This window comes from Oenanthe melanoleuca, unplaced genomic scaffold (assembly GCF_029582105.1).
Source record: "Oenanthe melanoleuca isolate GR-GAL-2019-014 unplaced genomic scaffold, OMel1.0 S001, whole genome shotgun sequence".
Taxonomy (NCBI): Eukaryota; Metazoa; Chordata; class Aves; order Passeriformes; family Muscicapidae; genus Oenanthe; species Oenanthe melanoleuca.
In genome coordinates, this window is record NW_026612650.1 from 9,818,742 (window position 1) to 9,845,132 (window position 26,391).

At 53.1% G+C, this 26,391-nt stretch overlaps 1 protein-coding gene across 1 annotated transcript in view; it reads left to right on the forward strand.

Moving 5' to 3' along the window:
* The window catches only part of LOC130266044 (zinc finger protein 418-like), a gene marked incomplete at its 5' end in the record, with an annotated part of 78,027 nt that extends 68,716 nt beyond the window's left edge, over positions 1–9,311 (forward strand). Inside the window, 1 exon segment of the mRNA XM_056515369.1 lies at positions 8,861–9,311. Coding sequence (XP_056371344.1) covers positions 8,861–9,311 — 451 coding nt within the window.
* Positions 9,312–26,391: the final 17,080 nt, after the last annotated feature.

Genomic DNA, 26,391 nt, shown 5'->3' on the forward strand with positions numbered 1-26,391 from the left:
CTCAGGGAGAGTTGAGAGGATGAATAAAACCCTCAAAAATGTATTGACTAAATTAATTATGGAAACAGGGATGAATTGGATAAAATGTCTCCCGTTGGCCCTACTCAGGGTTCGAACCCGACCTAGATCACATTCTAGGGGCCTCACCTTACGAAATGATGTTTGGACTCCCTTTCCTTCTTACTCCCTACAGCACTGGAGAGTACCTAGAAGGGGAAGCAGCTGTCAAAAATTATCTAGGAACTATTAGCAACACATTAGCGGATTTGCAAAGAAAAGGGTATCTTCCTCAAGCCTCTCCCTTAGACACTGATATACATCATATAAACCCTGGGGATTGGGTTTTAATAAAATCGGTGGAACAATGCTCCATTAACCCCTAAATTCGAAGGTCCTTTTCAGGTCTTGCTTACAACCCACACGGCTGTCAGAACCCAAGAGAAAGGCTGGACTCATATTTCCCGAGTAAAAGGACCACTGCCACCCCCATCTCCCGGATTAAACCCCTCAGTACCATCAAACTCACCCTTTGACTGGACTGTTTCCGGCGACCCAAAGACTCTTAAGGTTACCCTAAAGAAAAAACCTAAGACTGGATAAATAAACTGTAGTGTCAAAGTTTTTTTCAAGGAAGTTAATTGTTAAAAGTTGTCAAAAGTATTTGTAAGTAGCTGCCCTACTTCACCCTTCTCCTCTTCAAAATAGTTCTAAGTTGTTAAATGTTATTGAAAAATTGTTGTTAGAGTTGCAAGTTAAATAAGTTAATACAAGTTATTAAAAGCTGTTGTCAGCCAGTTACAAAATATCAATAAGTAAGGTTTCAGAATTCTCTCACAGGGCATCTCCCAATAAAGCTTCCAAACTAGACGTAAAAGGGGAAAAGGTGAGAGAGAGACTCTATCCGTCAAATTCAACGCCCAGGAGGCAAGGCCAGGCGAGCCCCAAGTGGATAAATCAAGAAACATGGGTCGTACTGGACTCCTGGGAGGGCTATTCATAGTCCTGATGATAAATGGGATTGTTGATGGTGCATGCTCTAAATGTTATGATCCCATATATGACGGAGAAGTCCTGCAGTCCCTCATCAGGGTCCACACCCACGTTAACCCCACCTGTTTTGATATCTCTCAGCTGACAACTTGCCAGGAAGATAAAAAGACTTATTGGATTGCACGAAACACAGCCACTTTTAGGCAACGCTTGACTGGGGAATGCCCTGTCAGAGAATGGTTTTGTCTGGAAGGACTAGAAAATCCTGAAGGGGTTGCAGATTTAATTAAAGAGAAACCCTTAGCCTCAAAACAAACTGAAATAGATGACCTCCCTCATAAGAACCTCTTTATCGACCTAATGGAAAAGATCAGTCACGAGCTAAATATTACAAATTGTTGGATATGTGGCAGCACCCAAATGGCTGACATCTGGCCTTGGGAAGGAACTAGTCTGGCACCAATAGATATATTACAGTGGAAACAAATGAAACAAGAACCTCCTCCTAAAGAAGCAGAATGAAGAATGGAACAATGGGAGTTAAAATCCAAGGTAGTAGGGGAAGAAAGTATCAAAAGAACTGGGAAAAGATACAACACCTTTGTAGGGACTATGCCTTGTAAAAGGTATCTAGTAGTCAAGAGAAACCAAAACAGAGTGGGTCCCAAGGGAACCTGATGTTTATTGGGCAATAAGAAGGAAAGAGACCAAATGTATTTATCATGAGGGGTATAGACTACATGAATGTACCGGTCAGGGAATAAATCCCTTTTGGGGAATCAGGGCCATCTCTAAATACTGGGAACATCCCCTTAATACACAAACTATGCATTGGAGAGCTCCCCAGCACTTATTTTGGATTTGTGGAAACAAGGCCTACACTCAACTGCCTGGGGATTGGACGGGTAGCTGCACGGTGGGGATCATAAAACCGGCTTTCTTTTTACTTGAACGAGAATCTGGACAACATCTGGGAGTACCACTGTATGACAAATTAGGAAAAAACACCCGAAAACGATGGATGATTGTCAATCTAAGCAGTACTCAGAAGTGGAGAGGAAAAATCTGGACCCCAGAAGAAATTATAAGAACTTATGGACCAGCTACCTGGGCTTAAGACGGGTCTTGGGGTTACCGTACCCCAATTTACATGCTTAACAGAATCATCCGATTACAAGCAGTCCTGGAAGTAATCTCAAATAAGAGCGCCCTAGCCCTGGACCATATAAGTGATCAATTAGCCCAAACAAGGGCCGTAGTGTACCAGGTCCGACTGGCCGTAGACTATCTGTTGGCTAACGAAGGGGGAATCTGTGGAAAATTCAACACTTCTGAGTGCTGCCTCGAAATTGACGACAAAAGTGAGGTAATCGAAATATTTCAAAAGAAATACGAAAAGTTGTGTACGTGGGCACTCAAGAATGGAAGCCCTTCTTTAACACCGATTGGTGGGATAGCTTTTGGTCATTTAAAGGGGCATGGTGGAAAAAAGTGCTGTTTATTGCCCTGTGTGCTGTAGCCGGCTTTCTGATCCTCTCATGCCTGCTCCCTTGCCTAATCCGAATAATCACCACCACAGTTCAGGCAAGTTTCCAACTTCCCCCAGTCACGAGGTCAGAGCAGACAACAATATTTAAACTAGAATCAGAATCAATAGACTCCCAAGGGGAAGAAGAAGAACTAAGGGCTGCCGAAAATATATATAATCAATATCAAACCATCCGAGAAATATATGTAGAAAAACCAGAAACAGCTGATTGATGCGGTCTAAAGACCGATCAAAGAGATAGAGGGGGGATTGTGGTAAAAAAATCTTAGTTGAAAACCATAAAACAGAAGTTGCTAGAAAAGTTAAAAAGATTGTTGCTCACCTTATTGTATTATCCACTCGTTCGTTTGGTAGTTCTTTGATCAAGTTGCTATGTTCTTTTCCCCAGTTAAATGTGTAGTCCCTATGTAATTTAAACCCCGGTTTACTATATTTCCCTATCCTGGTTACCTCCCACTTCCACCCTTTCCCTTACCTCATTTCTGGCCTGCTGCTGCCTGCCTGCCTATCAAGTAAGCAACACCCCATATGTAAATCTTCAGAAACTTCCCAGTGCCACCATTACCGGAAGTTGTTGCTAAAGAGAAAATTCACGAAAGTAGTCAACCAACACTGAACACCAGTCCACAGATCACCTCAACTAACAAGCTCAACTACCTGCAATGTACCCTGTGTAACTGTTTAGTCACCACAATCTGAGGAGCAGCTGAAAAGAGTAACTTCCCCCAGACTAACAAGCCACCACGGACTTCCGGACGTGCCCGTGAGGTGGGAACTCCCAACTCTGCCTTCGGACAGAATCGCACGGGAACCTCCTCCCAGCGTTGGACTAGCAGCAGCAGCAGCAGGCGTAGGGCCTCCCTGCAACCCCCCCATTAATAAAAGAGCTGCTACTTAATAAAGGCCTCGGCCCTGCTTTATTTATAACACTTATCTTACAGGGATTCAATGGAACCTTAAACAGTACTAAATTTGATGGAAATCACTGTACAACCTTATATACACAGCGTTATACACATTTTTGCAAACTTATACGTAGGGGTGAATTCCTTTCCCTACAAGAACAGAGTGTACACAGAGAGCCAGGGGCCACTGCAGCAAAGCCCAGCAGTGACGCACAGACGGACAGAGACACACACAAACCCACACACACCCACACACACACTCGTGCACATCCGTGCTACGCAGACACCCACCCACGCACAGTCTGCACCAATGCACACACGCCTACAAGCACAAGAGCTGTTGTACTCAGAGAGCTCATGCACACTGCTACGTGCAGTGTCATTAACAGAGAGAAATCTCCCTCCCAGTGCACATGGGTTTGGGGCAGTTTTCTAGTTTTGGGAGAAATCAAAGCCATGCACTGATGCTCCTAATTAAAGGTAGAAGTCAGACTCCAGGGCTTCCCACAGAGCCAGAGCCAGCGAACACACAGGGCTGGGAAAGGCGTGAGCTGCGGAGAACTTTGGTTGTGTTTCCAGGCCAATCCCGCCCCGGACCTGGACCCGTTCCAGGGCTGTTCCTCATCTCCGGCTTTCCCCTCACACAGCCCGGGGGCCCTGAGAGCGCGGGCCGAGGATGCCGGCCGGGTGCACAGCCCGCCCCTCGCTGCCATTGGCTGATTCTGCCGTCACTCCTCCAACTTCGCGCGCTGATTGGGCAGAGCGGGGACAAGCCCGGCCCCGGGGCCAAAGGTGCCATTGTGGCAGCGCCTGTGCGGGCCCGGGAGCGGCGGCGCGGCCGGAGCCCGGTGAGGCGGCGGCGGAGCTCGGAGGCGGCCCCAGCGCAGGTGGGAGCCGCGCTTGGTTCTGCGGGGATTCGGGGCTCGCTGCGGGCGGAGGGGGCGGCAGGAGGCTCTGGCGGGTTCGTTGTGCTGTGCCCGGCCTGTATTCCCGCTGGGCGAGGGCGCTGCGGGAGCGGCTGCCCGCGGTCTCCTTCCCGGTGGGGCCTCGGCAGGAGCCACTGCCGGAGCAGCGCTGGCTTGTCCCTGTTCCTGTGGATAGGTCAGAGGTGGCTGTTCCGTCCTCGGGATCCTGCGCTGTGTTCTCTTGGAAGTCCGCCGCCGCCGCCGCCGCCTCACCCGGCTCCGGCCGCTGCCGCCGCTCCCGGGCCCGCACAGACTCTTTACCAATGGCGGCTTTGCTGCCCGAGGGATGCTCTTGCGGCTGCCCCGGGGCGGGCTTGTCCTGCTTTTGCCCAATCAACGTGCGAGAGACAGGAGTGACGACAGAATCAGCCAATCGCAGCGAGGGGCGGGCTCTGCACACGGCACGGGCTCCCCTCCCTTTCCCCGGGCTCCGCCATTTCTCGGAAACTTCGCCTGAGGAGCGGCTCCCGCGCTGGGCCCGGCCCGGGCATCGGGCCAAGGAACCGCTGCTGCCCTGAACCGGCGGGAGCTCGGGGTGAGCAGGAGCTGAGGGCGGTGGGAGCTGGGGATGAGTCCGGGATGGAGCCGGGACCCACGTGGAGCCCCGGCAGGAGCCCGAGGCGGGCAAGGAATGTTTGAGAGAGGCCGCGGGGCTGTGCGGGAAAATTCACGGTGGTCCGAGGTTTGTGTGCACAAAGGAGACAGAGGAGTCCTGTAAAAGTGACTTTATTAATGAACAAAGGGAGAGACTATGGGCATTTGTCATGCGGTCACTAAAACGCAGTCTCCTTTTTATCCTCATTTTCCCGGCTGCATCTCCCCCTCTCTTTCCCCACTGGCTGAGGTACTTGGAAGGTTCAGACTTCCCGATCCGACTGTTGCATGTCCCTTTTAATATGCACCCCCCACTACGATATTAATGTTACTGCTTTCACTCCGTCCTCTTCCTTCCTCAAGAACTGTCTTTACAATCTTTTACTTACTATTTACTCAATCTCTTTTTTTGGATCCTCTTTGGTTTTGGGATTATTCTCAGTGCCCTCACTCCCTGTCCTTTTGTATCCGTTTCTGGATCAGGAGGCCTGGCTGCCACCTGCATCCCCTTGCTCAGCTGCTGAATGAGCTGCACTCAGCAAGGTGTCGTGCATGGGAAAAAGATGAGAGTTGCTGCAGCACATCAGAGGAGGAACAGCATTCGTTTTTGGTCATGGTCAGCCAGGGAATCATGAAAGCATGTCCCATTCCCATCGTTTCTACATTTGGACTGGCATATGAGTCCCTTTCTTATTTCCGTTTTTCTCTCTTTCATCACTTCACGTTTATAATCTATTTGCAAACAGCAGTTTCAGTCATTTAATTTTCCACAAAGGTTGCCTTCTTCCTTGGCATGGTTGGGTCGGCAGGAAGGTCAGGAGCTCAATCTGTCTGATTGGTTATTATTTCGAGGAGGGCTTGTAATCCTGTAATTCAAATGATAAATGGATATTTTGCCCCAGCAGTGTTAATTTGCATTTCCAAAGCTCTTCTCCTGGTTGCCTGAAACCAGCTTCTGTTCCAGAGCTGCCATTGGATGATTCACACGTGGCCCCCTTCTAATCTACTTTTTACTTCATATTTTAGTGTTCAAGAGTCAAGGCATTACTTGATTCTTGCCAGGATGTGCGACAGAAATAATTTTATCCACACATAGCCTGGGTGGGCAGAGAACATCATTCCATGGCACGTGAGTTTTACTAGATTTTTTCATAAGTTTCATACAGCTGAACCCATTGAAATCCACTGGTTAAATATTCAACGCTTCTAAGTTGGGTAGTTCTTAGTATTTGGTTTCCTATTGGACCCAGATTTCTTCTCTGATGGTAATTAGGGCCCCTCTCCTGGATTTCCTTCTCAGCGTTTTCCAGGCCAGGTGTCTCTACCTATTCCTTGGGGCAGTCTCTGAAATGGGTGTTCCTTGATGTTTGCTAATGGTCCTTGATGTTTTGTTGATGGTTGTTGCCTTTGAGGTGATCTTTTGGGCTATTCCCAGTCTGTTGAGATGTTAAACTCATCTCTGTTGAGTGGTGAAACATCCCTTAAAAAACCCTTTAAAATTTCTTACCCCAGTGCAAAGGCAAACCAAGCCAGAGAAAGGAAATGAGACCTCAAAAAATTAGAAGTTGGTATATTTTCCAGCAATCAAATCCCAGGCAGCCCAGTGTGTGAGTGTAATTGAGAGCCAGAGTGGAATTGTGCTGTTGTGTTCCCCAGCAGCTGTGGGAGTGCAGGCACAGAAAGCAGCGAAGCTGCAGCAGTGGCAGCAAGGATTGGCCCCAGTGGCTGGAGATGCCAAAGGAGGGTGCCCAGGCAGAGGATTTGAGCAGAGGATGTGTGGGCAGGCCCAGGGGCTTCCCCCCGCTGTGGAGCCCTGGCTGCTGCTGCGTTGCCTTCAGTGCAGGCTCAGTGGGGCCTCCCATGCTGGTGCTGCAGCCGGGAAGTGCAAATCTGCGGGGCTTGAGAGCCCCTGAGCCCAGGGTGAGGGGTCCCCCCGTGCTGAGCTGTGCTGGGGCTGTTTCTGTGCTCAGGGACACTTGGGATGGGCCACGGCACTTGGCCACCAGTGGTGCTTCTCTGCACTCTTCAGGCAGGACCCGATGTCCTGGTTGGATGTTGGGAACAGCAAAGTGCCAAGGCAGGCTCTGTGCCAGCCCAGCTTCCTGTGAGAGAGATTTCATAGGAGACAGAATTGTGGCCACAAACTGTTTGAAATATACATCCCTTATCTGCACCCCTCCCACTAGGTGGAGAATTTCCAGGATAAGGAATTCCAAACAGCAATCCCAAGGGATATCACTGAATATCTGCCCTGGGTCTGGCTCTTATTCTTCCCAAAGCCAATGGCAAAAGCTGTACCCATGGCATCTTTATTTCTATCACCAGCTCTCAAAGGAGTTTCTTAATTCCCACATTCATTCTTTATAGCTGACCTGAGCTCTGGGGGTGCCAGGGCTTGTGGAGGTCCCATTGTATTCCTAAAGCAGCCACAACCCCCGGAAGATCTTTCCTGTACAATGAGTTCCCCATCTGAGTCTGTTGCTTCCACATTCCCTTATCTTGGAAATACTTGTTCTAGAAATACCTTAGTAAGTAGTCCAGTGGTTGCTGAAGAGGTCAGAATTGCTTTTGCCACCCTGTTTAATGCAGTGCTGTCACCAGCAGATATTTGAGCCTTCCTGCTCAGGGCATTTCAGTGCCAGGCTCTTCCAAGCACACACAGCTCCGCCGGTTGAGCTGACCATGCGGGCGGTAACCTGCGCTTGCTCTAATTCCCTTTGCTTAATCAGAGCGTGTCTTGGAACTCTTTTCCCTTCTCCTGCCCTTGCAGACCCATCCATGAACACATTTTGTCCCTCAGGCCAGGGAATGTCTCCTCAATCTCTCCCAGCCTGGCTCTGGAGCTCTGTAACTGGAATGCAGCCATGGGGGCAGCGCCAAGGCCGGGCCCCCCCGCGCTGTCGTGGCGGGAGCGGCTGCAGTGGGGACCGAGTGCGGGCGGGAGCGGCCGAGAGCCCAGCGCTGCCCCAGCCCGAGCTGCCCCAGCTCCATCCCTGCCCCTGCGCTGGGATGCTGTGGGTTTGGGGGGAAGAGGGAGCTGGCAGTGGGTGCTGGGCCTGGGGGCAGCAGGAGAAGGGAAGGAGAAGCAGGGTTGACGAGTAAAATGGTCAAACGCTGCACATTGGAGGAGAAGGTGGGATTGTGCAGGAGGAAGAGGTAGAATAGTAGGAGCAAGAGGAGTGTGAGGAAGAGTAGGGACACAGGAGGAGCAGGAGCAGAAACAGGAAGCAGCACAAGGTTCCACCCCTCCCTGTATCTTCAGCCTCTCCCCCAGCCCCAAGAGCGATGCCTCCCCCACATGGAGCAGGTGAGAGGGGAGGGGGATCCACGATTTTCACAGGGATGAATCTTGGTGTTTTGGAGGTTTATTTAGAAGAAGGTTTGTGCTTTGGTTTTTTACAGGGTCTGAATCTTTGTATTTTTTGGGTGGTAGGGGGGTTCCGAATTTTGCTGAATTTTTGCTGTTTTGATTTATGTCTTGAACATCTGGAGGATTTTCAGTTGGGGCCTTGGTTGTTAGGAGCTTCTTGCAGGCACAACATGTCCAGTGATTTCCTGAGATGAACATGGGCAAGGAGGAACTCCCAGCCCAAGGCCCTCTACTCTTGTTTTTTCCCAAACCAAGGTTTGTCATTCCTAAGGTGTTGGCAGATGGAGGAGGAGGAAGAGCTCCAGAGATCCCTCATGAGGAGGGGCTGCAAACCCAGCCCAGGGACCTGTAAAGAGGAAAGACCCTCCCTGAGCCGGGAAGGCGGCCAGAGATCCAGGCAGAGCTCAGAGCTGGTGGAGAAGCCTCATGGAGGGGAGAAGACCCACAAGTGCTTGGAATGTGGGAAGGGTTTCAGATTCAGCTGCAGGCTGATCCAGCACCAGAGGATCCACACTGGGGAGAAGCCCTACGAGTGTGAGGAATGTGGGAAGAGATTTGGCACAATATCTGATCTGATGCGGCACAAGGTGATCCACACGGGGGAACGGCCCTACACCTGCTGGGAATGTGGGAAGAGATTTGCGGACAGATCCAATCTGAGAAAACACCGGCGCATCCACACTGGGGAGAGACCCTATGAGTGTCGTGAGTGTGGGAAGAGGTTTCAGACCAGCTCTGAATGCCACAAACACGAGCAGATTCACAGAGAGGAGAGGCCCTTCTGCTGCCCCGACTGCGGGAAGGCTTTCAAGCAAAACTCCACCCTCAGTGCCCACCGGCGCATCCACACTGGGCAGAGGCCCTACGAGTGTCCTGAGTGTGGGAAGAGCTTCTCCAGGAGCTCTCACTTGACCCAACACCAACGGAGGCTCCACTAAGGGATGCCCTGTGAGTGCCCCGAGTGTGGGAAGAGCTTCGTGCTCTTCTTGAGCTCCATCATGGGAGGATCGGTTTTGGATGATCCCCAGTGACCTCCGTTGGGCAGAGCCCTGCTGACCCATGGCCCTGGTGATGTGTGTTGGGAGGACACCTGGCTGGGGGGGGCTCTGCATCATCCTGTCTCCCTGTGGGCACCTGCATGAACTCAGGGGCATGAACATCCACTGGGACGCAAACCAACATTGGGAATTCCTTGGGGAGAATGGATTTGTTGACTTTCAACCCCAGAAAATCTTCTGTGTTCAATCCTAGTTTCTGGTGGCACCCAGGAATACTAAATGGTCTCGGAGGTCTTTTCCCATGTGGTGATTTGTAACGATTTCCTGAAAGTTTTCACCTGCTGAGACCTGAGCAGTCTCCTTTGTATCTCACAAGAGCCAGTCAGTGTGGGATTTTTAATATTGACACATTGTTACACCACTAAGCAAGTGTATTCCTCTTTGTGAAACACACGTGTAAAGACAAAAGGCCCCGGGAAAGTTCTCTTTCCAGTTCTGGCCTCTCACAAAGTAACACCAGCCCAGGCCCCCTCCACACGGCCCGGGCCAGGCAGGGGCAGGCAGGCTCTGACTCAGAGCTCAGGAAGCTGCCGGGCCCCGTTTTCAAGCAGGGGCCCCGATATCCAGGGAAAGGAAAGGAAAGGCCCGTTGCTGACATCCCTGCCCCCCGGCACGGCCGCGGCTCGGCAGAACCCTGCCCTGCCCCGGCCCGGAGCGGCTCCGAACGGCCGGACCCGCCCCGCTGCCCCCGCGGCCTGGGGGAAAAACAACTGAGCCCTGTTCTGGCAAGGCCCCCACAGCCTTGTCTGCTGGGCAGGGTGGAGGAAGAACCCCCGGCCCGCGGCTGGGATTGAGTGCAGCGGGTGCTGGAGAACAGCCATGAAACCAGAAACTCATCATCGCTTCTCTGACTAAACCCTACAGTCCTCACCCAGCCCCCAGCGTGGCCTTGAAAGACTCTTCATTGTAAATAACTCCGACCGCCCCACCTGGAAAAAAGTCACAAAACCCTCTGCTGCCCGGGCAAGATATTAACTCTTTCAATGCCCAGAATAAAACTTTACAAATACTTTATTGTCTCTGAAATTTAAAAAAGAAAAAAAAAAAAAAAAAAAAAGAAAAAAAAGACCAAACACAAACCAACAAAAAACAAAAACGAAATAGTAATACACACAGAAACAATATGAAAACACTGAAATCAAGCTAAAAGAAAAGTCAAATCCTAAATAAAGAAAGAGGAACATTCATGAACTAAAATTTCTCTTTTTTTAAACTATGGAGAAAAAACTCTTGTTTCCCTATAGCATATAAAAATATTCTGAAATGAGTATGGCTGTTCTAACTGTAAATATAAACAAAAGCTTTAATATGAAACAAATGTTAAAATTGGTGTAATCCTCTAAGTTTAAATAATAAAAAAGCCACAGGTGTTTCCCCCCAAAGAAGAAAAAGAAAAAAACCCTAATTTCTCAAAACTAAAATAAGTTTTTGTTTAAACTGATATAATTCTTAAAGTGTCCATCATAAGTTAATACAGTCCTCAGTAAAGGTTATGAGGAAAACTGTTACTTTGAAAAAAGGGTTTTAGAAAGTAATCAGATTTCCATTTTCCCGGGCAGCTAATCACTGTAACATCAAAACCAAAAGAAAACTTTTTTATAAAGAAGTCTTCATAGACTGAAAAAAGTCTCCTCCTTCAAGTTAATTAGTAAAAAACTTTTTTAAAGGTGGTAAACTAACTGACTTGTTTTTTGTACGTTTTTTGTATTAATAAAAGTAGTCTAAAGTTTTTATTCTGCGGTTTTTTTCTTAGTTTCTAGTAATAAAACTTCTCTTTATACCATTTAAAGTTGAGCCTGTTGTTTGTCTTCCTCTTACATCTCATAACAAAAAAACCTCAAATTCATAAAGTGAAACCACTACATCAAATCTCAGTGATTCCAGGATTTTGATTTCCTGTTGTCCAAGGGTGTCTTCCACAGCCAAATGCTGATGAACTGGGGCAAAGACCAAGATTTTGGAGACAGTGAGGTGCAAACCCCTCCAAGAAAAGGTTTTTTCCTCCCTCCTAAGCATGAGGATCCTCAGTTCGCAGAGACACATGTTGCAGTGTGCTTCTTGTTAATGGTATGTTCTGTTATTGCCCAAGTTAATGGTTTAGTCCAAAGTTATACCCTCCATCCCACCGTGTCAATCTGTCCTGAATTACCTGTCAATCCTGCTTTGTTCCAACCCCCTGCTTGGAATTCCCCTTTGGAAATCCCCTAAAACTTGATATCTCATTAGTCCACATGACCCAGTTTTCCCCCCTACCTCCCTCATTGGACAGTGCCTTTGTGAACCCTATCCTTTATCCCTCCTCAGAATTTCTCCAATTCGCTAAGAATTTGTACCTTGCCCTTGAACCTCCCCCATATTTAAGTTGTTGCACCTTCGCCATTTTTGTCTTTTGCTCCACAGATTCCCCAGAGTAAGAAATCCTTTTTATCCTATGCAAAAGACCTTCCCCTCCTCCTTGCCTCCTTCAAACACAATCTGACAGCCAAAAGGCCATGGAGCCACTACTCGAGCCACATCTAAAGCCTCCTGTTCCAGGAGTGTGACCGGTTCTGGGCACGGGGCCGTAGTGGCAAAGTGAGTTCAGCTCTGGCCATTGTGGCAGTCCCCTGCCTCTGGTGTAGAGAGATAGGGATATTGCGAACGGAAGATTCTCGGGATGTACGGGCAGCCAGGGACCCCCTTCACCTCCACCTTGTGGTCTGACCTCAGCTCTGTACCTGGCCGCCCCTTGCCGGATGTGAGCTAGAGGAAATGACCCAAGGACCCCTGTCCTTAAAACCCCCTGTAACCCCTCAATAAACGCCATTTGCTGTCCACCACATTGGTGTCCTGGAGCTAATGGACCGAGTGACCCAGGGTTAGGGCCACCGTGCTGGACTTGAACCAGGCTGCCAGACAACAACTGGTGCCGAAACCCGGGAATACATCGGGAACCGATCGCCCGGATTTTGGGGTTCGCCTGACCAGGATCCAGCGACTGCACCGCTGGCGAGTGCAGTGAGGGTCCCCGGACCCGCGAGGAATATGGAACAAGTCGCGAAGGTCGTAAGTGAGATCCACGCGCAGTGGGGTCTGGATTGTAAGCTTAAGGATTTCTGTCTTGCAGTGCCGAGACTTATTAAGCTTGGGGCTATAGACGGCCCGGTAGACATTCTCCATCCGGAGATTTGGGATAAATGCACAAAAGCTTTGGCGGAAAACACCATGACCTCAGGGTCAGGAAAAGCGCTTAAAACGTGGGGAAAGGTGATGCAGGGCGCTATAAACCGCCCGGCAGGAACAGCAAGCCTGGCAAGCTGCCCGAGCATGTCTGTTTGCCGCGCCACAAACGGGGATTGGGGCGGCAACGCAAACCGCGGAGGGGTTTGAATCGGGCGAGCGAGTGGACGCGGGAACCCCGGACCCCCCCTTGCAGCCCCCGGATCAGGGACCCACCTTCACCGGGAGAGGGGGGACGGAGCGCGCTGGGAGTTGTGGCAAGGATTAGCGGATGAGGCGCGAAATGCAGCCATTATATCGGAGATACAGGCGGCGGAAAAGACCGAGCCGCCTCCATACGGTTTTGAAAATGGCGCCGAGCCGCGTGGTCGAGCATTGCGCAATGATGCGGGAGGCGGGGAAGCCACGGGCGTTCTGAACGGCGCAAGCGCGGGGGAGCGGGGCAGAGGGGCGTCCCCCGGGAACGAGTGTCAGACCAATCACAGAGCTCTTTGCAAATTAGATCCTTATAAGGCAAGGACCTCCCCCAGCAGGAGGCGGGGGAAGCACCGGGGGAGGGAACGGTACGGCCCCCGGGGAACGGGGCGGGGGCGGAGCCCGAGAAAAAGGCTGAGCAGCCCGGAAACGTCCAGTCAGTCGACTTCCGGCTCTGACTCTGACCGGAGCTGGGACAGCCGGTCGGAAGGGTGGTCAGACACTGAATCGGATACCGGCTGGGAGGTTTACAAGAAGGGTGCCGTGGCTTACAGGGCAACTAACCACAACCCTCCGGCATGGGTTAGGGGGACATCAGATGCAAACTGAACCCCCCTTACAGACTGGCGTAAAATAAAAATTGCATGCGCAGAGTGGGCTCCGTCTGCCAAGTTAGTATTCCCGGTCAGAGTGGGGGGTGCCAGCGGAAACCAGAGAACGTATTCCCCGGTAAACCCGAAGGATGTACAGGCTATCGTGAAAGCGGTTGCCGACAAAGGAATCAATTCTGCCATGGTTTCTACACTTATTGACAGCATTTTTGGAGGAGATGATATGCTTCCCTTTGATATTAAACAAACTTGCAGACTAATCTTTGATGGGGCGGGGATGATCGTTTTTAAGCAAGAATGGGAGGATAATTGTGCCAAGCAGCTAGCCTTGGTAACAGGGGAAAACCATCCTCTGCATGGCTCCAGCATACAGAGGCAGATGGGCAGAGATCCAGCCATGCTTACCCCACAGGCACAGGCAGAGGGACTGCGAGCCCATGAGGTTATGACTACCACCCGTGCTGCCCGAGAAGCCATCCGTACTGCCTCTAAAGCTATAGCCAGACCATCACCGTGGTCCACTATCAAGCAGAGCGAGAGTGAAAGCTTCACTCAGTTTGTGGACCGTCTCCAGGCAGCAGTTAGACTGCTCAGCATTGCCCTCAGAAGCAAAAGGACCCGTGCTAGCAGACTGCCTGCGCCAGCAGTGTAATTCAGCCACCAGAGACATTTTAAGGTCACTGCCACCTGGGTCTAATATCGCAACCATGATCAGACATGTAGCAAAGGAAGAACACCTCGCTCCCATTCAAGCAGCTGTTCACACTGCAATAACCAGCGTGATGGCATGCTTCAAGTGTGGCCAGGCAGGACACGTGGCAGTAAACTGTCCCCAGTCAGGACACCCACCAGCAGCTGCTCCACCACGCCAGGGGAAAATCAGAGGACCATGCTGGGCTTGTGGAAAGAAGGGGCATCTTGCTAAAGAATGCAGATCCAAGCCTCAGGGAAACGGGAAGGGGAGGGGGCAGCCGGGCCGCACCCAGCCCTCTCCCTCCTGGAACGCCAAGCGGCCCAACTACAGCAACCTTCAATGGGGCACGGGGCTTCCACGCCCATTACCCCCTCAAGAAATAGCCAACTTTGTCGCCCAGCCAACAGCTCAGCCAAACCCACCTGCACCTCAGGACTACCAAGAACAGCACCCTGGGGACGAGGCCCCTGGGTGGCCTTGACCATGAAAGCATACGAGCGAGACCCATGGGTGGCCTTTGCAGTGAAGGTGGGTAGGCACCCGCTGATCGTGTGGGCAGAGTGTCGTCTCCGCAACAGCTCTGACGGCACGGCCATCTGCCTTCCCTTTTGGGTGGACACTGGATCAGACGTTACCGTCGTCCCAGATATACACTGGCCTCTACCATGGAAGCTAGAAGAAGCCCCCATGGTGAGCGGAGTTGGAGGGCAATCCCGAGCCCGCAAAAGCACCCAGCCAATAGCAATAACACTCTGCACCGAGAGAGGACCAGGAAGGACTATCACCCTCACGGTGTACGTCATGTCGGATTGCCCACCCTTGTTGGGGAGAGATGCCTTAGCCCTGCTGGACGTCAGGATGACAAATTTATTCTAAGGGCCACTGTCGTGTACCCGTCCCTGCCCATCAAACTAACTTGGAAATCAATCGATCCGGTGTATATCGAACAGTGGCCCTTATCCAAGCCTCGAATGACTGCTCTCCTTGAGCTTGTTGGCCGTGAACTGCATAAGAATCATATAGAACCCTCCACGAGCCCATGGAACACCCCGATCTTTGTAATACCTAAACGGTCTGGTGAAGGCTTTCATCTCCTGCATGACCTGCGAGAGGATAAACAAGAAAATCCAGCCGATGGGCCCGGTGCAAACACTGCTGCCCATGAACTCGATGATACCAAGAGGGCAGCCCTGTGCAGTGCTTGACATCAAAGACTGCTTCTTTTCTATTCCCCTGCACGAGGACGACAAGGAGCGGTTCGCTTTTTCCATCGTCTTTCCTAACAGCCAACGACCTAACCTACGCTTCCACTGGAAAATGCTACCTCAATGGATGATCAACTCCCCCACCATCTGCCAGATCACAGTAGACCGAGCGCTAGCACCAGTCCGGCAGAGCCATCCAACTGTAACTATCCTGCAGTACATGGACGATATCCTGATCGCTGCATCATCACCAAGCCAAGTAGACCAGCTGATATCGACCATCTCCGAGACCTTAAAGATGAGCGGTTTTGAAATAGCCAGTGCAAAAATAAAAAGGGGACCGTGCGTGACCTTCCTAGGGGTGGGAATCACAAGCTCCTACGTAACCCCTCCCCAAATAAAAATCCGCCGAGATATCAAAACGCTCCACGACGTGCAGCAGCTGGTAGGATCCTTGCAGTGGCTCCGCAACATCGTCCTAATTCCTCCGGAGGTCATGGACCCTCTACACGACCTCTTGAAGGGAAAAACTCATGGGAGCAGAAGACCCTAACACCAGAAGCGATAAGGTCGCTCGACTTTATCGAGCGTCAGATGTCAGGGAGCACCCTCGCCAGATGGGACGCTAGTGCACCGGTCGATCTGTACGTCCACTTCACAAAACAGGGGGGAGTGGGGGCCCTAGCCCAAGGACCCCCCGACAAAGCCCAGCCAATACAATGGGTAGTCTTGGGAAAACCATCACGAGCCTTCTCCCCAGGAGTTGAGTGCCTCGGCAGCCTCATCATGAAAGGCAGGAAACTCGCCCTACGGTATCTGGGCATGGAACCGGCAAAGATATACTTGCCCTTCCGCAAGCAACTCTCCGCGCAGTCAACAACAATATCCGAATACCTGGCCATGGCCCTAGCAGGCTTCGGAGGAGAGATTCGCTATGCTGCAAAACCCCCTTGGACTCGGCTGCTCACGGTTGTTGACATCGACCTCCCTCCAAAGATAATCGACCGACCACAGGCAGGACCAACCATCTTTACTGACGCATCATCGCTGACCTCCACCGCAGCAGCAGTGTGGCAGTCAGGAGAGCAATGGCAATGTGTCAAGGCAACAGACCCCTCGCTTTCAGTCCAGCAATTAGAAGCAGCAGCCGTAGTGCTAGCGTGTGGACTGTTCCCAGAAGAACACCTCAACATTGTGACTGACTCCATATTTGTGGCCAAGCTCTGCCTAGCCATGTCCGGACCAGGTGTGTCAGTGTCCACAGTGGCAGTGATGCTAGAAGAAGCGCTCTATTCACGGAAAGGCACCATATCAGTCATCCACGTCAACAGCCACGACCCGGTCAAAGGATTCTACCAAATCGGCAATGACAAGGCTGACGCAGCCGCAAAAGGCATATGGACGCTGAAAGAAGCTCGTCAGTTGCATGAATCCCTTCACATCGGAGCAAAAGCACTTGCGAAGAAGTGCGGAATTTCTACTGCAGACGCAAAGCACGTCGTTGCCACGTGTCCTCACTGTCAGAAATCACCACTGTGGTCCAGCGGCGTCAACCCCAGAGGCCTCAAAGCCTCGGAAATATGGCAAACAGATTTTACCCAATGCCAGCTATTAAAACCCCGAGTGTGGCTCGCAGTTACCGTGGATACATACAGCGGTATGATCGTGGCCACACAGCATTCCAAGACAGATTCCAAAGCCACCATCCAACATTGGCTGACAGCCATGGCATGGCTTGGAGTCCCAAAACAGATCAAAACAGACAATGGCACAAATTTCACCTCAAAGACCGTCCAAGCATTCGTCTCGAAATGGAACATCGCCTTGGTACACGGCATTCCATACAACAGCACCGGACAAGCCATCGTCGAAAGAGCGAATCAGACTCTGAAAACTAAACTGGAAGTCCTGGCAAAGGCAGAGGGCTTCACCAATGCCATTCCTTCAAGTGACCAGGCGCGCATACTGGCAACTGCGCTGCTAGCGTTAAACCAGTTCCCTAGGGGGGATGATACAAACAGTCCTGCCCAGAAACACTGGGCCACTCAAGCAGTAGAGAAAGGCCCACGAGTTGTGATCAGTAATGAACTAGGGGAGTGGGAACAAGGTTGGAGGCTAGTGCTAACGGGGCGGGGGTATGCGGCCGTTAAAAGAGATGGGAACGTTAAATGGTGTCCACTCAAATCTATCAAACCAGACCTTCAAAGTGCAGCTAATGAGAATTCTGAGACTTTGTTTGCAGGACTGGATCATGGGACGCCCTCGCAACCCGTACGCCTCACTGCTGGGAAAGAGAGAGGGACCACCGAGCAACCCGACATCACCTGAGAAGCTCACACCCTCACAATCAAAGCAGCGACGGTATCTCTGTGTCATTTTGTTCCTAGGCTTGGTAGGTGGAGGGCAAGCAAACACAAAGCATTACCCTCACCAGCCTGTTCAGGTGGGTTCTACGCCATCTCTCAGGTGAGAGAGTCATCAAAGAAAATATAACAGCAGACACCCCATCCTTCGAGTTCAACCTAAAGGACATTTTTCCCTTCTATACGAAATTCCCCAAATTTGATAAGCCAGCAATATTTCAAACGTATTGGTGTCCTGCTTCCAACCCAGGGAAAGGTTACTGTAATTACCCAGGGTATGGATATTGTGGGTATTGGGGGTGTGAAACTATTGTGACAAGCGATAGATGGAAACCGCAACAGCCTGATAAGTTCCTGCAGATTAAGTATTCTCCTCACGGCTGTATCGAACCAAGATTTGGCATGGATAAGTACGTACTCATGCCCCAAGGCAGGGCAGAGCACACATGCACAGGCTATATAATGACAGTTCTGCAGCCAACCCATAATAGCTGGGCCACAGGCAAGGTGTGGACAGCGTTTGTCCATCATCCTCGCCGTGTCTGGGTGAACATACAAATTATCAGACTCCCACCCTCAATATCCCGATCAGCCAGACCCAATCCGGTTCTTACAATGAGCAAACCCAGAAAAAGAATCGCAGCTAACCATAGCTCCAGCCACAACACACAGATGCTGCGATCTGTCTCCTCCCCATCCGATCTCTTATCCAAACCAACCCTCTCTGATCCTTTCCTAAGTGTGTTAAATGCTACATTTCTATCGTTAAACCAGTCCAACCCAAATCTCACAGAATCGTGCTGGTTGTGCTATGATGCACGACCCCCTTTTTACGAAGGTGTTGCCCTTGATCTCCCGTTTATCTTTTCAAAGTCGGACAATCCACGTCAATGCAGATGGGACACACCCCGGAGGGGCATCGCCCTAAGCCAGGTCACGGGCCAAGGCAGATGCTTTGGAAACGCAGCCCTGGCAAAGCAGACTGGTAGCGTCTGCCGGAACTTCGTCAAGACTTAAAGGGGGAAAGTTCCAGTGGGCTGATCCCAGCTGCATCGGGGATGTGGGTCTGTCACCGAGCTGGAGTAACCCCATGTGTGCTCATTGCCAAATTCAATCACTCTGCTGACTTTTGTGTCCAAGTTCTCATTGTTCCTAGAGTCCAGTACCGCCAGGACGACGAGGTGTACTCACCTGCTCGAGGAACCAGGCCGGCTCCACAAGCGGGAAGTGTTAACAGGCATCACCATCGCGATGCTCCTCGGCTTAGGAGCTACCAACGCTGCCACAGGTGTCTCAGGCCCTGGCAACTCAGCATCAAGGACTGACCCAACTACAAATGACAGTCGACGAGGACTTGCAAAGGATCGAGAAATCCATTTCATACCCTGGAAACATCCCTTTCCTCACTCTCAGAAGTCGTCCTCCAAAACAGGCGAGGACTGGACCTTCTGTTCATGCAGCAGGGGGGCCTATGTGCCGCCCTGAGGGAGGAATGCTGCTTCTATGCAGACCACACGGGAGTTGTTAGAAACTCCATGGCCGAGCTTGAGGGAACGACTGAACCAGAGAAAAATGGACAGAGAAGCTAAACAAGGCTGGTTTGAATCGTGGTTCAACCCATGGCTCACCACCCTGATTTCTACCTTAATCGGCCCGGTCACTATAATCCTACTAACACTAATCTTCGGGCCTTGCATATTTAACAAATTAGTACTATTTGTCAAAAAGCGTTTAGAAGCAGTTAACATTATGTTCGTCGAACGCCGACAGCTGCTTTAAAGTGTGCCCGTTACTAACAAATTTACAATTTTATACTAACCTTACTAACCCATGAAATTTTAGAATGTACATACTAGGTAATCTTTATATGATTTTTTACTAATCATGAGGGAGGGGGGAAATGTAGAGAGATAGGGATATTGCGAACGGAAGATTCTCGGGATGTACGGGCAGCCAGGGACCCCCTTCACCTCCACCTTGTGGTCTGACCTCAGCTCTGTACCTGGCCACCCCTTGCCGGATGTGAGCTAGAGGAAATGACCCAAGGACCCCTGTCCTTAAAACCCCCTGTAACCCCTCAATAAACGCCATTTGCTGTCCACCACATTGGTGTCCTGGAGCTAATGGACCGAGTGACCCAGGGTTAGGGCCACCGTGCTGGACTTGAACCAGGCTGCCAGACAACACTCTGGTCTCACTTGCTTGGGTTTCTGACTGGGTCTGAGGCAGGGGCTGCCATTCCTCACTTGTGGGGAGACAGAACCCCCAGAACCTCACCCGGCGTGCAGGCACTGCCTGACAGCGCTCCATCCACTGGCACGGTCGCGCTCTGAGTCTCAGCCACTCCGCCACTGCTGCTGCTGCTTCATTTGCTTTTAGGCACACCCTGAGCTCACTGTTAGGCCACGATGGCCTCTGGTTCTGCCCTCTTTCCGTCCCTGTGTGGGGATGGAGCATTGCTGTGCTTTCAGGAAGCTCTTTGTGAACAATTCAGCATTGCAAGCTCCTTTACCCTCCATGGATGCTTGCCAGGGAATCCCTCAAGGCTGGGCTCAGAGCATACTCAAGCTGGCTCTTCTAAAACCCAGGCTCCTTGTCCCCTTCAGCGTGCTCAGCACGACCTTTAACCCCACGGTGTTGTGCAAGGGGACCTGCAGGACAGGGGCCTTTGCAGCCTGAGCTGCCCTTGTTCCTCTCTGTCTGTGCACAGAGCACAGCGCGGAAGAGAACAGCAGCAGGGCCCTGTGTGTCCCAGGGCTCAGGTTTGGCACAGCTCAGGCTCCACAGAGACGTGGGTAAAGTGAACAAACCAAACTTTATGAAGGGAAGGCAAAGCGAAGGGGTGAGCTGGGAGGCAAAACAGGGGATGAGCAGGGCCTGAGGAATGGAGGGAGGGAGCTGCCAGCAGGGAGGGAGATGGCAGGAGCTCCTGGAGCTTCTCAGCTGTGACCAGCAAGAGCTGTGCCTGGAGCTTCAGCTGGTCCCCTCTGCTCTGCAGCTGGTCCCATCGTCAATGGGAAGGTCACCAAAGGACACTGGTTCTTCTGATCCTGCAGACGAAGTTTGGCAGATCTTCTGTCGAATGCCAGCTGGATAACCTGGCTCATGGAGGAGGGGCTCTCGTCTTCCCTCAGGGCTTGAAGGGCTGGAAGGGAGAGGAACAGAGCCACAGTCAGAGGCTGGATTGCAGGAATCCAAGGAAACCTTCCTGCCAGGGCCATCCCACCCAGCTCCTGCCAGGGAGCAGGAGACCAGGGCACGGGCGGAAGGTGCTGGCCTGTGTTGGGTTGATGTGGCCAGAAATGTGTATTCTATCACCATCTGTTAAAGCCAGGTGGAGTAGTGATTCCTTATCTCCATGGCACATACTATCTGCAAATGGGCCATCTTTAAGACCAGATGGGGCAATCATCTTTATCTTTTCTACAACCCATCCTCCCTCCAGGAACATATCATCTGCTGATAAGCCATTAAGTCTCACTGCATGACTAATAAAGTTACATCATGCCATTGGGAAATGCTCCAGTCAGGGGGAGGAGCCAAGTTTTCCTACCTAGATAAAAAACCTGAAATTTTGGACAACAAGATACCATCTTTCCACTGAATTCCAGAGGAAAACCAGACCTTTTCCACATCATCCCTAAACCTTCAAAAGAAAACTGCACTCTTCTACAGAACCACTGCTTCAACTGAACCACATCTGGCACTCCAGGAAAACTGGAGCCACCATTTAATTAGACTGCTACCAACACCCTGACTGACAGGATGTCAGATTGTATTCTGACTCTGTCAGGGTTGGAATTATTCTTTGTAATACTGTGTTTCTATTTTAATTTTCCTAGTAAAGAACTGTTATTCCTAATTCCTATATCTTTGCCTAAAAGCCCCTTAATTTCAACATTATAATAATCATTTAGAAGAAGGGGAGGGTTACATTCTCCATTTCAAAAAAAAGCTTCTGCCTTTATTGGCAGACACCTGTCCTTCAAACCAAGTCATGGCCACAGATCCCCCCGTGTCCCTGAGAGCTCTCCGTGCTCCGCCCGCACCGCCCCTTGTCCGCACAGGGAGCACAGCCCTCTGCACCCTGGCCAGTGCTAGTAGCTCCGTGCCTGGCATCTGCAGCTGCACCCGGCGACCCCCGCTGCCACGGGGGCAGCTGCCCTCACTCACCCTCGCTGAGGACCTGCAGCTCCTCCTTCTGCCCCATCAGGAGCGTTCCGGCGAGCCCTGGCAGCACAGAGCCCGTGCAGCCCCAGCGAAGGGAGCAGCCCCTGTGTGGGGCGCAGGCTGTGGCTGCCCTGGCTGCGGCGCTGGGCAGGGCCACAGCTGCCAGCCCCGCACGCTGAGCTCCAGGGCCAGGGGGCTTCTCCAGTCTGCAGCTGGGGCTTCCAGGCCAGCCTTACCAGGCACTCGGCGACCTTCGTGCGCCGCTCCTTGACCAGCAGCTCCTCGAGATCCCTCCTCCTCAGGAAGCGTGCCGCACAAAGCAGGGTTTCGCCAGAGGCCTGGAGAGCAGCAGAGAGCCGGAGGTGGCACCAGAGCCCGGGGCACAGGACCTGCGTCTCTCTGCCAAGGGCAGGGCGAGGCTGGAGCCCGCGAGGCGCCAGGGCAGGAGGCAGCCGAGCCCCTGCCAGGGATGCAGCAGCACGGCACAAAACCTCACCTTCGCCACGCGCCCGTGCTCGTCGTGCCAGCGCAAGAAGAGTGGGAGCAGGCTCTGGCTCATGGTTCTCTTGAGAGCCTTTTTCCCCTCTTCCACTACCAGCTCCATCACCTTGCAGAAGAGCTGGATGGAGAGCAGCTGCACATGGCTGTTGTCCTGGAAGGAAAGGAGAAGACCTGTGCACGGCCTGGTTGAGGCCCAGCGGGCAAAAGCCCAAAACTGCCCAGGGCACAAAGTTTCCAGGCAGTGTCCAGTGCCCGTGGGCACAGAGCCTTACGTTCTCAAAGTGTGCCAGGAGTGGCTCAGCCAGCTTCGGGGTGCTGGCGCTGGGTATCTTGAGGTCTTTCTCCTGGAGCATATGGGCGAGCACAGAGAGGGTCATCCCCACCATCTCTCCATCTGGATCAGCCAGCTGCTCCACCAGGTGTTGATACAGGCCGCGTATTCCTCCGCTCTGTGTGCACACAAGGCTGTGCTGTGAAGCCCTGGAGGGCTGCAGCACCAACAGGGCCCTGACCCTGCACCCCCACCCAGCTGCCTCAGGGCCCAGAGGCCAGAGACCTGTGCCGAGGCACTCGGGCAGCTGAAGCGGGAGGCAGGAGAGCTGGGAGCAGCTGCCTCAGCTGCCGAATCCCAGGCAAGCCCAAGGGGCTGCGTTGCCCAGCCCCACGCTGCCAGCGCGGCTTCAGCCACTGCCCCCTTCTCACCAGCGAGGGCTCCTTGCTGAGCACCACGAGGCCTCTGAGCTCCAGGCACAGCCTGTCCCTGCTCTCGCTCGGCAGCTGCCTGGACATGACCGACAGGGCACTGTGCCCGTGTTTGCTCAAGTGCAGACACTGCAGGACCTGAAAGGCACAGGGCAGTGACAGGGACCCGGCCGGCAGGAGCACGGAACCACCCAGGGCCAGGCCCAGGCAGCAGCACTGGGCACGCACCATGCCAGGCGGCTGCGGCTCCCAGAGGCCAGAGAGCTGGGAGGCAGCTCAGCCAGGCAGCGCTGGCCTTCAGGCTCAGCTCCACAAAGAACGCCAGGGCCGGCAGATCCCAGCACGGCTGCCCCCTGATGAGCAGGCTGAGCAGGTGCGTGGTCATGCTGGAACATCATGGGGCTCGAGCCATGGCATCTCCCTGGCAGGGGGAGAAAGGCACCAAGGCCCTGAGGGCAAACCTCTGCCAGGACTGACTCACAGAGGTGTGTGACCTTTGCCCAGCACCCTGTGAGGGGATGTGGGCCCTTGGGGAGGCGGCTGCTCCTGGGATTCCTCCTCTCCCAGCTTTTCCCAGTCTGCTTGGCCATCCCTCGGTGCCAAGGCTCTCTGGCCACAACCACGGGACTGTGTGGGTCACTCTGGGCACAGGGCACCAATGCTGGCAGCGGGGAGAAGGGGGTCTCACCTGGCCAGCAGCCCCACTGCACAGTGCTGGGTGTCGGCACAGAGCAGGGTGTCCCAGACCCGCCTGCGCTCCAGAGCCACCAGCTTCTTGTCACAGCCCAGTGGGCAGAGCAGAGCCTTCATGGTCTGCACTGCAAACCTGTGTGCAGAGCAAAGGCCAGGTCATGCTGGGAGCACTGGCCCTGGCCACAAGGGCATTGGAAGGACAGGGTGACTGGGACCTGTAGGGGTTGCTGGGCAGGCAGTGTTCCTCCGGCACGCTGTCCAGAAGTTCTCAACGTCCTGTGGCATCTGCTCTGTGGTGCTGAAAATTTGGAAGAGCAGAGCCACGAAGACACGGGCAGAATAAGAGACCATTGTGTGGTGCCACTCAGGCACATGGACGTCACCCACAGCACCAGAGTTGCCTGCAAAAGACAGAGCACCCCGAGGCAGCGCTCAGTGCCGAGGTGTCCGTGTGGCAGGGCCCCAGGGGAGATGCAGGGGGAGCATGTCCGCAGGGGAGGGGATGGGATGGGATGGGATGGGATGGGATGGGATGGGATGGGATGGGATGGGATGGGATGGGATGGGATGGGATGGGATGGGATGGGGCCAAGCTGGCTGCGAGCACCAGGCCTGCGGCCTTGGCTGCCTGCTCTGCTCTGTGATGGATTTCTACCCGCCAAGATCCAGCTGAGGTGGTTCCAGGGCCAGCAGGAGCTCTCAGGGCATGTAGTGGTCACCGACCTGGTCCTCAGTCGGGACTGGACCCACCAGCTTATGGCGCTGCTGGAAACACCAACTCCCCAGCGTGGGGTCACCTCCAGCTGCCAGGTGGAGCACGTCAGCCTGGAGCACCCCCTGAGCCGGCACTGGGGCATGGCCTGGACCCCACAGTACAGAAGAGAGTGGGGGAGGCACTGGGGACCTGGGAGAGGGATTGGGATGTGCTGGGAGTAACTGGGAGGGAGTTTGACACAGCCTGGTTCAAACTGAGAGAGGGGTTCAGGGCTCTGGAAAGGCTGAGAAAGGGTTGTGTGGATGGTGGGGAGAGTAGGATGGGGTTCAAGGGGTCCTGGTGGGCACTGGGAGGGAGTTTGGGGGTGCTGGGTGTAACTGGGAGGGATTTGAGTGAGCCTGGAGGGGATGGAAAAACATCAGGGATTGGAGATCAGGGTTGGAAAAAGGTTGGTTGTGCTGGGAAGAGACTGGGAGGATCTTGGTGAGTCCTGGTGGTGCTGGGAAGAGACTGGGAGAGGGATTGGGGGTCCTGGGGTGGTGGGGGACAACTGGAAGGGGTCTGTAAGACCCTGAGAGGGACAGGAGGGGCCTTGGTGGGACCTGGATAGGTGGGAAGAGATTGAGAGGACTTTTGGGGGCTCCTAGGTGGGGTGACTGGAAGAGTGCTTAGAGAGACTTTGGGTGTCTGTGAGAGGTTTTGGAGGTTCTGCCCTTGTGGACCTCCAGAAATGCGGGTGGACACCGCCCACAGCAAGGTGCTGATGGGGATCGGGGGCTCCGTGTCGGGCTTCGTCTTCCGAGTGCCGGGGCTCGGCTTCTACCTGTGCAAGAAGGTGAGGGGGGCGGGTCCCGGAGCTTGTGTGCTACCCCTGGCGCCTCCAGCTCGGTGTCATTCGGGTTTCTCTGCCCAGAGAGCTCCTGAATGAGCAGTGGCTGCATCCCCTCCCAGAGGCCTCAAACGCAGCCCGAACTCCCCTCTCCGTGCCCGCGCTGATTTTGGGGGAGGTCGTGTGTCACTCCCAGCCCCGCTGTCACTCTGCCCCTGCCCAGCTACTCCCAGTGTTCCCAATAAAGTTTCCCAGTTAGACCCAGTTTCGTTTATTGTGGGGCGGGATCGGGGAGGGACTTGGGGGGACCGCGCGTGGGGATCGTGGTTGGGCGGGGAGGGTGGGGTCCAGTGGGGAACACGGGTGCTGCGGGTCTGCCCAGCAACCGGTGAGTCATCACAGCTACTCACTCTGATTGGCTAAATCTTCTTCATGGCATTGTCTGATTGGCTGAGAAGAGGCCCGGGAGTTGAGAGAAGGAACAGGAGAGATCCCGCCCCGAGCACCGAACGGGAGCAAGAGACCCAGCCTGGGCACAGGGAGGGAATTTATTACCAACTAAATCACAGCAGGACAAGGAGAAGGAAGAGAAATCTCGACAACACCTTCCCCCCACCCAACAGGGATCACCAGGACCATGGATCACCAGGCTCTGCCCAACAGGGGTCACTGGGGATCATCCAACACCGATCCTCCCATGGGGGATGGAGCTGGAGCAGAGCACGAAGCTCTTCCCACACTCGGGGCACTCACAGGACTTCCCTTAGTGGTGCCACCGTTGGTGTCGGGTCAAGTGAGAGCTCTCTGAGAAGCTCTTCCCACACTCAGGACACTCGTAGGGCCTCTCCCCAGCGTGGATGCGCCGGTGGACAGTGAGGGTGAGTTGTACTTGAATCCCTTCCCGCAGTCGGGGCAGCGGAAGGGCCTCTCCTCTGTGTGAATCCGCTCATGTAGGAGGAGATTGGAGCTGGTCTGAAACCCCTTATCACACACAGGACACTGGTAGGGCCACTCCCCAGTGTGGATGCGCTGGTGGCTTCTCAGGTTGGAGCTTTCCCCAAAG